Source organism: Brachyistius frenatus, unplaced genomic scaffold (genome assembly GCF_029030835.1).
Source record: "Brachyistius frenatus isolate BFR_SWC_R1_liver_20210118 unplaced genomic scaffold, ASM2903083v1 Contig_41, whole genome shotgun sequence".
Lineage (NCBI taxonomy): Eukaryota > Metazoa > Chordata > Actinopteri > Embiotocidae > Brachyistius > Brachyistius frenatus.
In genome coordinates, this window is record NW_027210640.1 from 303945 (window position 1) to 317088 (window position 13144).

A 13144-nucleotide genomic window follows, 5' to 3' on the forward strand; every position below is an offset into this window, starting at 1 on the left:
TTCTATCCTCCCATCAGCAGTGAATACGACAAAACAGAACAGACAGGTTGCTGACATGGCATTCAAGTCACAGCTTCCATTCTTTTAAGTTTAGGAACACATGACACAAACAACACAATATGCACCTGGTCATTTTTGGTCAGTGCCACCTAAACATGGGTATTCATAGTATCTTCTGCTTCTGTTTATGAGACCACAGTGGGAGCTTTGCACTCTCCGACCTGAGTTTTAACTTGGACAGAAAAGGGTGAATAGCAAACAGCAATTTATGCAAATTGAACGTGACTCCGACCTATGGGCTTGTCATACTACATTTATGTGTTGTCGACTGAAATGCAACATGAGATGAGGTTATTTTATACAAATCTGAAATTTATGTCACAGAATATTTGTTTTTTTCTGTTTTTCTTTGCACAGCAAAGTAATGAGCATTCGTAAGTAAGTATTCCAAGTTACGTTACTTAATCAACATTTGCATCTGTATTGGATACTTTTTTATTTTTCTCTAAAAACTCATCCTGAAGACATCATTGTGTGAACCAAATATGATCACAGGCTATCCATTAACTGTTGAGATTTTTCACTCAAAACCACAATCTCATGGTAAAAGCAGAGGAAAAATCAGGGGATTACCAAGATTGGTATTCTTTGTCCTCTGGAGACCATGTCTTTAAATGTCACGTTACTTGTTTCAGTAGCTAGGGATGTAGCTCAGTCCGTACCTAAGTAGGAGACTGAATGATTGACTGATCAAAAGCCCAATATTTCCATCCCTGGAGATTCGATGCGAGCATAGTCCAAAGTACTCAGAGATAACAGAGTCAATATTAACTGGCAGCCCACCCCTACACTTTCAGCCGTCAGCCTGGCCTTTTTAGTTTATAAAATACAAATTTGGCAATGGACTAAAAAAGGTTGCTCAGTTGGAGGATCAGGGAGATCAGCTTTACCATGCAAGATTTGTATTTCCACTTGCTTCATGCATAGCCCAAAGGACAGTGTCACTCAGGATGAGTCAGTTGCCTGCTAATGCCTCTAGCCACTGGATCAATCATCACATCAGACAGACAATTTGTCATTAATATTCATGTCCGTCCACATTTCACACCTCTGGGCATTTCCTTTCAGATCTAGCTGTAAGACCCAACACATAACAAAATACAACTTCACTCTCTACACCTGGAGTCTCCACCCTTATATGTGATCAAAAAACACCCAAGCTGATTTCTGTGCCAAACCAGCTGACTTAGCTACTTTTATGTAAACAGTTTGCATGTCAAATGCTGTTTTCAAATGTTTCACTCTCAGTATGTTCAGTTCACTAAATGTACTTCTTAAATTCATTCATGACAAATAACAAAACCAAGTTGTAGTTTGTGCTAATAGTTTTTTAATCTTACATATGACTGTATCACACTACACAAAACAAAATAAAGAGCTAAAAGTCTTATAGTTCTGCAGGTGTACCGGGCTCTAGAAATGTTGCGATTTTATTTTGAAAGGTTTATAATCTCTATTTTCCTCTCCACATCAGACTGGGTTAAAAACTATTTGCATGTGTGTGATGGAATTTGTGGATTTAGGGTGAAGAAGTCAAAGGAGACCGCCTTGGGTGGAAAAACGCAATGTTTATTGATAGAACTCGATCATGGAGCAACGGAGTGACAACTGTTAAAGTGTTTAGACAATCCATCTCTATGTTCCTACCCTCACAGGTCAAGTTCATATTGTCCCCCAGAATGTTCTATATTTCCAGATAAGGAGAGGCGTCTGCCTCATCCTTGAAACTTGGTTAACCTTGGAACACTAGAGTGTCTGCATCTGTAATAGACCTTGCCATATGACAACACAGAGTTCAAGAGGACATAGTGGCCTTATGAGTTAGGGGAACCGATTGTGACAGAGACACCGTACTGATGAGACAGGGAGACCCAGGGATGAATGGAGATTCCTTCACACCTGAACCGTGTCCCGTTCTAACTGATCCATTGCATTTGAAGGAAGCCACACACTCTCTATAACATGGTAAATGGTCTGCACTAAATGATCTGTCTATATATAGTGCCTTTTCAAAGCGCTGTACACTTTTCCTCCAATTCATCCACACATTGGCAGTGGGTGACACAGTTTCTGTTTTACTTTAATGGTCCTTGAATAATATTTCTGCCATTGTGCTTACCTTCTCTTTTACCGTCCTGCAGTAGGTGAAGGGCTTCTTGTTCTTTCTGCAGATGTGTGTTACTTTAAACGATGCGTTAGCCTTTGTAGATTTGGAAAAAAATATATATTGCTGTCTTTTTTATATCCTCAGCAATCTTGTTGACTTTGATTTTTTTTTAAATTTTTTAATCAACTGAAATATTCACATCACAATGGATGCACACACGCACACACACACACACAAGCTTTTTCTCACTCAGTAGTAATGGCTTGAGACGTGAGACTTCTGCACTCTTCTACATTAATCATGGGAATCGTGACTCTGTGAAGGACTTTGGCTCCAAAACTTTCCAAAGTATTCTCAACTGGTAGAGCATTTCCACACCTGGACACAATTGTACAGTTGGAGCTTATATTGGGGTATTTTCCAGTTGTGGAAAATACCAAAGTACATTGACTCAACGTACTATGCTTATATACAATTTAGAGGATCTTGTACTTTACTTTGATATTTCCATTTGATGATACTTTATATTCCCACTCCACTACATTTATCAAACAGCTTTGGTTACTTTTCAAATCAATATTTTATAATTAAAATATATGATCAATGGCTGTGTATGCATTAATATACATAGATTGAATGCTTTAACAGTATTATTTTTTTTAAATTAGCTGTACCATGACAACATTAAAATGCTGCTCACATGTCAATGAAGTGATATTCCAATAATTTATATATGATGAATATGATGCTCTAAACTGGGCTATTTTTCTAAATACTGAAATACTTTGATAATTTACATACATTTTGTTGACAGTGCTTATGTGCTTTACTTAAGTACAATTTTGACAGGACTTCAACTTGTAATTGAGTATTTTTTTTCATTGCGGTAGAGCTACTTTTGCTTCAAGATCTGAATAGTTCTTCCACCCCTGCAGGAAGCCACATCAATTTACCAAAAGAGAAAATAGACATAGATAACAGGCTTTTCACGAGAGGAGTTGGTTGCATTTAGGAGCTATGAACACTTCACTGAATATGTATATATTAAATAAGCAGAGTAAATATCAAATATCTGCCAAATATCTTGGCAGTCATGGAACATGATACATGGTTGTCAGTATATCATTCACTGCTGGAAGATATCCATATGCACTATGCTAATGCTGCTTATCAACAGTGTCTGTTTCATGGCTGCCATGTCATACACGTGTTGCTCATGGCACATTTCATCAAGTCATGAGCAAGCGAATGTTGATAATGGTACTGACTGGATAAGCCAAGGGTCACATCATAAATATGGACAGGATGGCAGATGGAGGCTACAAACACAATGCATTTGAATTTTTCTCTTTTTTTCCCCTCAGATGTTGTATTGTGTACGAGGGAGGTGATTTACAGGAGCCAACCTCTAAGGTTTCTCTTTCTCAAAAAAATATTTTACACCACAGTATTTTATATTTTTACAACATCATTATCCCTTTATCTGTATCTTTCATATATGTATTCAAAGCAGGGACATTTACCTCTGGCTACCTGTGAGTATTCTTGCAGAATTAAAAAAAAAAAAAATGTTTTAGACCCAGCAGAAATTTTCTTCAATGAGATAATTTCATGTGAAACTGGTATGTCTGGCTTGTGTCCTTATTTTGAGAATGGGGTGTCAACTTCATAAGCAAGACGTTTTTGCAGCTATAAACACACAAAACACTAAACTTTCTTCATTAAGTGTGTACAGTGTGTTCTATTGAATGTGCATTTCTTTGTCAACAGTCTGTCTGTACAAGCCAGATGGTGGTTCCAACTCAACAGACACAGCTTGGACTACCTTTCACAGAGCCACAGTTGGGTGAACTATCAGTCCAGGACATCATCTGAAATGCAACAACTAGTATGCACTCTTTTATGTTTCCTCTTTGTAATTTTCCCTTGAGATAATCGATTACTTCTGCTCCCTGGCAATTTTTTAAATGATTTGTTTTCTTTATTTCCAGCCGCTGCCTGGTCTCACAGAGCCATAATCAGACCCTGTGGTCTCGCTTTGACCTATTCAATTCACATTTTAAATTTTCTGTGCTTCCTTTATTGCCCTCCACATCATATAAACTGGCATATCAAATCAATCTGAGAAACAACACAGGCTCTTCTGGGTGTCTTTTATACGCAAAGAGTTGGACCTTTTAGTGATCCCATTGAGGTTGCTTCACATGGTCTCACTACCTCAAATCAATTATGACACTACAGAAAAAAAATGTGGTAAGTGTGCCCCATGTAACTGCTCTCTGCCTCCTGATGAAAGGAGCTTAGTGTGCCATTGCTTCTTTGTATTTTCCATGCTCTTTCTTTGTAACTATTTACTGTAGATGATTTAAATTTTTGTTCGTACCACCTCAGCCTGTTTCACTGAGGACTGAAAATCTGAGTTCACCAATATTGATCTCCATTTGTTAAAACATGCATTCCTAAGATGCATTAAGTAAATGTGAGAATGGAAGGTTGTATAATATCCAGGGCACTTTGTTGTTGTTGTTTTGTAATTTGAAACAGTTTATATTTCTTCTTTGCAAAGTACAGAAGCTTATCTAGCTGTCATGTTCAGCCTAAAAAGTTTGGGTTTGCGTTGTTGAGATGCCTGATGAGCTAACTGTTTATGCCTGTGCTGGTGAGAGCCATGGTTAGAGGCATTACGTTTTCAAGTTGTCTGCACAAAGGTCTGTGTATCAATCCGTCCGCGTCTTGTGAGCCCAATAACTCAAGAACACTTTGAATTTCAAAGTTGGAACAGAACGTTCCAACAAAGTGATTAGATTTTGGTGGTCAAATGTTACTGTGACCGCACATCTGTCCATCCCCCTTTCATGAACATATGTCACTTGGACTCAAGGATGAACTAAACAATTTTGTAGATTAAAGGTCTAAGGTCAAAGTCACCTTGGCCTCAACTCTTAATTTCTGAACTCTTAATTTGAAGTAATTTCGTAGACTGAATTCAACAAATTACTGAATTACAAAAATATAAATTTAATTAAATGTTCAATTAAAAAGTATATAAACTACATTTAGAAGTCACAGCATATACATTTTCTAATTAGATCTAATTAGTCATAATGCCTCATAAATTATCACAACCTTGACTTTTTAAATACATTTTTACATTGATAAAAAATTATATCATTAAAACCTTGGTTTCTAGCAGGTTCATTTACTTCATTACATGATGTTCAGTCACATGGAAGCTGTATAAAAATCAGGGATGGTAATTTTACTTATTAGACCGAATGCTTTCCCTGTGGCAATACCGCGTGGAACTGACAACACAGCTCCAAGGCAAAGAACATGCATAATTTTTACTCCCTCAAAAAACTAACATGCAATCAAATGACACATGAGTGTGTGTTCAGCCTTCCTTATTCCCCCAAGAATGAGTAAACATCTCACATAACACATCCTTCAGTGCTCTCCTGAGCTGTATTGCTGCAGGGCAGTAATTGAGTTTTCTCCACCATGTTGCTCTCTATGTGTGGGGATCAACGTTAATAGATGCATGGAAAGATATTACTTCTCTGTCATAGTTTATGCAAAATGTTCAACCTGGCCAGGCTAAGCAGCAACTAACAGTGACATCACCCATTGGTTTGTGAACTGCTGTTTATGAAGCCTCGAGTTTGGATTTTGGTTTTTGCCATCTTGTTATTTTAGAGCCCAATGTAAACTAAACTCTCTTCTGGAACCAAATGTTTGGCCTTACAGTTTCGCAGCTACTATTGACTGAATTTGGGGATGTTTTTTTCAGATGGAAGTTAAAGGACTAAAGTGATTAAAGATGGTCATATTTTACCTTTCTTTTAATGTCTTTAGTTGTAACATGGTTTCTATGAAACACTGCTTTCTGGGAGGAGGGCTGTCTTTTTCAGAAAAATTGGCCAAAATGCTCCTTTGTGTCTTTTCACTGAATAAAAACAGCCAGAAATAGCTCTGTCAGGGCAGCAAACCATCAAGAGTTTCAAAGGGAGATATAAATGTCAGTGCATTGCACAGAAATTGAAGATACCCTCAGGTGGGTAAAGATGAAGGAGAAAGGATAAACTGAATATGCTTGCTATTACATGCTGACTCCATCTGGGGCTGCCAGACAGCACAAACAAAACCGTCTCCATCACTGAGTGACCAGCTGACATTATTATTGTGCCTCTCCTGTTGGTGTTGGGTGGTGGGGGTGCTTTGTGACAGTTGGTCTAAGATAACTGTGGACACCTTTGTGGCCATTGAACCTCATCACCAATCACTGACATGCACGTGGCATTAAATACACACACTCCTAGACAGGTGCACACATCTATCTCATTCAGCTCACAACATGCAGACAGCCACACTCAAACACTCCTCCACACAAATTGATGTTAGATACTTCGTATTGCATTAAGCCATTGACCATAAGAAATATGTTCATATCAATAATGGGTCAAATAACAGCCTATAATGTGAAATTGGTAACTCATCTTCCACTTCTAGTTCAACTAATCTTTTATCTTTGGCTCTTTATTTTGGTTGACCACAGCTGATGGTTTAAAAGAGGACTTGTATGTCATGTTTCCTCTAAGGATTTACAGAGAAAAAAAATAGATTCTTAACATCCTTGTATTACCATTGTGAATTTGCTTGGTCCTTCAGATTTATCTGGTTAGTCTACTTTCTATATGTTGTCGCCATCTGTGTGTGGTTGTTAGTCTAACAAGCACAATAAGAGAGGACTTGGCCTGGAATGTCCTGGTGTGTGTTTTCATTTTATGTCCCACAACTTTACTTCTTTGATTCATGTTCACCAGTTCCAGCCACAGACAGAAGTTTTAACACAAAAAACCTTGTACGTTACCTGTCCAGTACTAAATGACAGACAAAGTTAGCAACCAGCAGGTGAACAGCTAGTGGAGCGTTTAGCAGCAAAGGCTGTATTTTTCTTAGAAGGAGGTGGAGACTGAAAGGAAAGCTAAAAAAGAGGGAATGAAGAGCATGAATAGAAGACTCTGAGAAAATGTCACAATACAATTGCACTCTGTTAGCAGATCAATACCAGATGGAAGAACTTCTGAGAAAAAAAATTGAAACATCAGCCCAAAAAAAATCTGACATGAATGAAAAGCAAACAATCTCATGATACTTTTGACTAGGAGGAAGTATAAGATCTAAAAATGGAAATGTTACAATTTGTCTTGCCTGCATGCACAAACCCTCAGCCATCTGATGCTCTTTATTGTGATCAAAAACCTGCCATTTTGCCAATGGTTTAATGCCAGACTTTTTTTTTTTTTGAAGAATACTGGCAGCATCCATTGTAATCAGGAAAAAAAAAAGACCAAGAGGAGGAACTGGTTCACTGATTAAAGCAATGTGGCTACAATTACCTGTTGTAGCTGTTCATTAATTTGTTCTTTAGAAGATGAGAAAAAAAGAGATTCAATCCATGTGCACTGCAAGTCAGCATGAGATAGCAATGCATCTGCATTTGTTCAATTAAAAATAATACAAAATAATAGTTCAGTCATACAACTCCATTTGAAATATTTATTTCAACAGCTGGAAATAGTTTGAGCTTGGCGTCTAGGCTCTGGACTCATCACTCCCTGTAGATGGCATTACACAGATATATTTGGGGAGTGATGAGCAAATATCTTAAACCACCCCGGAGCCTGTAGGTTGATGCTGGGGTGGTGGTGGGGCTGAGCAAACAGCCAGCAGAACTGAGGCAGGCAGCAGTGTCGTTGACAGGCAGAAAGGGGGAGATGAGAAATTGACCAACTTAAATAGACCGCCAAATTTGGAGAGCGTGTGTGTCAGATGATTATGTATGTGGCATGTCACATGTAGAGCTGAGCAGCTCGAGCTGACTGCCTGAACTGGCTCGCAGGCGTCGCTCCATTTGTTTGTTGTTACTTATTGTTTAACAGAAAAAAAAATACTCTAATTGCACATTTTTCCTATCTTTGTGCATTAAAATAATCCACAATTTCCAAACATATTGTCTTTGCTATTCACTAAAACAATCTTAATTGAACAACTATTACATATCTTAGACATTCTATTAAGTTAATTTCAAAATTTGGAACCCACCACCTCCTGCATGTGTAAACCACAGAAAATACAGTGAATCATATAATGTCATGTGTTTGTTTTAATCTTGTTTCCTCCTAATAGTCTAGAGTGAGGTTTGATAACCTAGAAAAAAGGACAGAAATACAAATAGTGCCCAAAAGATGTTTATTTCAGTTCGTTTTTTTCCTTGATAATGATCCTGCTATAAGCAAGCCTATTATATTAAGATTTTTGAGACACTGTATGAGACCAGATTGATTTGCTTTTTCTGTTTTGCCAACACCCCTCGAAAATAAAACCCGAAAGCTATCTTTTTTTTTTCTGGCTTTATGCGAGCCATAAAAAAAAACAAACAAAAAAACAAAACAAACAGGCTTAGTAAACTCACAATACTAAACATTTTTACTTTGTATTTCTGACACAAATTACATCCTTTTGGCTTCATTCACTGCTGGCGTTAGTTTTATTTTGAAAAAAAAAAACCCCACCGGATGTAGATATTTTTTCAACAGGCTCATGTATTTCAGATCCTGAAATGTCCGCTGGCCACGCAACGTGTTCCTGTTTCCCCGTTTGTTTTTACAGTTTGAGGTTGGTCTGCTGACTTGTGTCCAGTAATATTAACATGTGTGATGTTGTTGGAGGTTATGGAAGGTATTTTACAGAGGTAGCTTACCGTTATTTATTGAATGCAAGGTGAATACGAGAGCTAACATTACTTACCAGACTGTTGGCCACAATACAGGACAGTTTCTGTTTATTCCGTTTGACTGTGTTCAGGCTTCAGGGTGTGTGTGTATGTGTGTCTGTACAGGGATTAATACATGCATCTGACAGGTAGCGTAATTATATCAGAGTCCGAAATATTACACCAAGTACACCAATAATAACAGTATTGAAGTAAAAAAAAAAAAAAAAACACATAATGCAAAAAATATTGAGTTCCTGCAGAACGTGCAGGTTTGTTTAGCTCACTTTTTGGGCATTTTAAACTGAAATGTATATTTAATTTTATTTTTTCAAACACATTATAGATTGCAGTTATGCTCTTCTTTTTTTAAATTACCTTACGCAAATTCTGTTCTCTGATGACATGTTGTTTTCATTCAGCACACATGTCAGGGAAGCACGCCAAACCCAACGTCCACCTGTCTCAGGTGTCTGAGATGGTGAAAAGGCTCTTCAGGCTGACGCTGTCAGAAATTCACTCACTGCCCAGCTATGATGACCAGAACTTCTACGTAGCGTCCACTGAGGGTGGCGAGTACGTCCTAAAGATCATGAACTCGGAGGACAGTAAGAACCTCGGCCTGATTGAGGTGCAGACATATGCCATGTCCTACCTCCACCAGAATGGACTTCCTGCTCAAACGGCTGTGCCCAGCAGCTCAGGACAGCTCATGAGTCTGGAGGAAATGGGTATGAAACCAGCAGACAACATTTGCCATTTTCAGAAAACTGAATCCACAGGGAGAAATACGAATCTTCAACAGAACTGAGTTTCTCACAGCAGCTTAGCGCTCAGTATATGTCAATCAGGTTTATCTGGAATCTATTCTGTCAGAAGTCGCTTGTGAATTACTCATGAAATAGCATGCTGTTTACATCGCAAATAACGATTTAAATGAATGGGAGTTAGAAATGAGCATAAACCAGATGCTGCTCAGTTGAAACAGTTCAAGGAGGAGGACTTTATTTCATACAAGTTGTGAAAGCAGCTCAGTGTACATTAACTGTGTAGTGTGTGTATATATTATGACCCTTTCTGTCGGTCTTATTTCACATATTGTGGAGAGGAATATTTGAATTAGAAACATTTAAAAGACGGTAACTGTTGTCAGGTACGTTATTTATTTTTATTTTTTTTATGTCACAAAGTTGAATTGCAAAGCTTTTTTCTCGATACACATATAAAGATAAAATGTATCCACCATCGTCAAAGCTCAATTCAAACGTATTTCAACACAGCAACACATGCAGCAGCTGTGTTTATTAACGTTCACGTACGTGTGGTTAAGCAATAAATGAAAATGTAATCATGCCCGTCATGGCATAATCACATTAATTCACATCAGTGTGTAGAACAATATAAACTTTTGATGTGATTTGTGGTCTTTGGTCAGACTTCTATTTCCTGTGTTGAAGAATCGGCTAAATGTTTTTCTGATGAGATACATATGAGCAGTGTAAACAGCTCAGTCTTCATGTTTTTAGCATTTGTTTACAGAGGTTTGTAGAAAAGCTTCAGTTTACCAAATTAACCTTGTTTGACGTTCGACTGGAGCAAATCTGTAGGATGCTACGCGTCATACATCATCAGTATGTACTGTATGTGTGTGAGCCTGCGTGAACGTGCCGTGGAATCGGCCCTGGGCCAGCAGCCGTTTCAGGGAGCTCATAAAGATAAGTGATGGGCCACTTGACCAGTAGACTAACACGTCCTGCCTCAAGGCAAAAAGAAAAAGAAAAAAAGAAGACATTTGTAGCTTCCAATTTCTTGCAGTGTAGCAGAACATGGCAGGTTCACATTTGTAGTAATGTAATGTAGTAATGATAAATGTGCCCTTCAGCAAAGCCACAGCATACAGGTTCAGGTTTCATGAGGCGTGGGAGTGAGGTAAATGGCTGTAATTCGAATCCTGTCTTCACTTTTGGCAGATTGTGGTTATGGCTGTCAGAAGTACCTGGTGCGGCTGTTGACGTATTTACCCGGGACCACCATCTCCAAGGTTCCTCTAACGCCGCAGTTACTGTATGAAACTGGCAAGACAGCAGCTCGAATGGACAAAATCCTTGAAAAGGTATTATGATACAAACTTTTATAATGCTTTAAAATGTCTGAATTGTAGCGTTAAAACTGCTGCAAGACAAAACCTAAAGATTGTTTACTGAAGCAATCACGAGGGAATTTATCACTTTTTTTTATCACTTGAAACTTTGCTGAGCTTGGTAAAGCCATTTAACACAACACAACACTTCACAAGTCACAAAAATATGTATTTATCTTTGTTTAACTTGTGTCATGCACTTTTCAGATGGAACACCCTCATCTCAACATGCTGCAGAGGGAGAAGTTCATTTGGAGTCTGTCTAATGTTGCCCTCCTGGAAGCATACATCCATGTGTTAGATGGAGATCCTCTTCAGGAGGTCGTGAAGTCCGTCATTCATCATCATAAGACCTCTCTGGACCCCAAACGCTCCAATTTCCGCAAGTGTGAGTATATCCATTTTATTTAAAATTTTGTGACATACTTTTAACCTACATTTTGGATTTGTTCTTTTTAATTATGATATTGTCATTCAGTCAAAAGCTTTTTCTTAAAAGATTTAGGTGATCAGAGACCCTTTTTTTTGTCTTTGATCTTTATCACATTCATACCAGGTATTGACCATCATTTCAGAATTTTTGAATAGTCATTAAAAATCGTCTTGCCTTTTCTTCTTGTTTTTTTTTTAATGGTCCTTGGTAATAATGCATCACTACTGCCAGAAGGTGGCGGTAATGTACCTAAAAGCTCTTTGCCCATTAAACAACAAAAGAAGAATATTAGTTAAATAGTTCCTATTGCATATTAAATAGTATTTTTTGCTTGTAATGCTCAGCAGTGATTCATACTTATTTAATTAATTATTAAAAATAATAAGAGTCACCTGCTTTGACTCAGCTGACACTATGTTCCAAATCTTCTCATTATCTGATTCTACACAGTCACCAGACTTTGGATATGCCACTGATTTAATGCATTTTAGCTCCCATAAATCACAACATTTTCTTTCTTTCTTTTGTAAGGCGTTAACCATGGCGACTTCAATGACCTCAACGTGCTGGTGCAACCTGATGAGACCGACGGCTACAGGATTTCCGGCATCCTTGACTTTGGGGACATGAACAGTGGCTACTACATCCATGAGCTCGCCATCACTATCATGTACATGATGACGGTGCACCCTAACCCCATAGAGGTGGGTGGACCCGTCCTCGCTGGCTGGGAAAGTGTCCTCCCTCTCAGCGAGGTGGAGAGAGATTGTCTCTATTTGCTGGTGCTGTCCCGCTTCTGCCAGTCCTTGGTGTTAGCTCGCTACTCTGTGACCCTGCATCCAGAGAATGCAGAGTATCTTATGATTTCATCCAAGAAGGGTGTCAGCATTCTCCATCAGGTCTGGGAGCTAGGAAAGGAGCAGGTGGAGAGGTTGTGGTTTCAGAGTGCTGCTCAGTTCAGCGACAGAAACTGAGAGATATGTGAGGAATTCATAAATATGGTGCTTCCGTTGAGCCACAAGTCATCCAAATCAAGTGTAATTATAAGATCACTATTTCAAAACAAAGGATTGTGTTTTTTCACATTATATAGTGCATCCGGAAAGTATTCACAACGCTTCACTTTTTACACATTTTGTTATGTTACAGCCTTATTCCAAAATGGATTAAATTCATTTTTTTCTCAAAATTCTACACGCAATATCCCATAATGACAAAGTGAAAATAGTTTGTTTAAAATTTTTGCAAATCTATTAAAAATAAAGGACGAAAATATAACACGTACATAAGTATTCACAGCCTTTGCTCAATACTTTGTTGAAGCACCTTTGGCAGAAATTACAGCCTCAAGTCTTTTTGAGTATGATGCTATAAGCTTGGCACACGTATTCTTGGGCAGTTTCTCCCATTCTTCTTTGCAGGACCTCTCAAGCTCCATCAGGTTGGATGGGGAGCGTCGGTGCACAGTCATTTTCAGATCTCTCCAGAGATGTTCAATCGGGTTCAAGTCTGGGCTCTGCCTGGACCTCTCAAAGACATTCACAGAGTTGTCTCGAAGCCACTCCTTTGTTATCTTGGCTGTGTGCTTCGGGTCGTTGTCCTGTTGGAAGATGAACCTTCGCCCCAATC

At 38.4% G+C, this 13144-nt stretch overlaps 1 protein-coding gene across 1 annotated transcript; it reads left to right on the plus strand.

The window, feature by feature from the left end:
• The first annotated feature begins 8784 nt into the window (after nt 1-8784).
• Nucleotides 8785-12658, plus strand: hykk.2 (hydroxylysine kinase, tandem duplicate 2). Its single transcript, XM_069702201.1, has 5 exons — nt 8785-8845; nt 9365-9673; nt 10913-11055; nt 11290-11470; nt 12047-12658. The coding sequence occupies exons 2-5, from the start codon at nt 9370-9372 to the stop codon at nt 12487-12489; spliced, it is 1071 nt and encodes a 356-aa protein (XP_069558302.1). The 5' UTR covers nt 8785-8845; nt 9365-9369; the 3' UTR covers nt 12490-12658.
• The last annotated feature ends 486 nt before the right edge of the window (nt 12659-13144 follow it).

Excerpts from the sequence above, each read along its gene's own strand:
- hykk.2 (XM_069702201.1), top strand. The coding sequence starts at position 9,370 with ATGTCAGGGAAGCACGCCAAACCCAACGTCCACCTGTCTCAGGTGTCT. Across the intron at positions 11,056-11,289 it reads TGGACAAAATCCTTGAAAAG|ATGGAACACCCTCATCTCAA; the intron begins GTATTATGATAC and ends TGCACTTTTCAG. Across the intron at positions 11,471-12,046 it reads ACGCTCCAATTTCCGCAAGT|GCGTTAACCATGGCGACTTC; the intron begins GTGAGTATATCC and ends TTCTTTTGTAAG.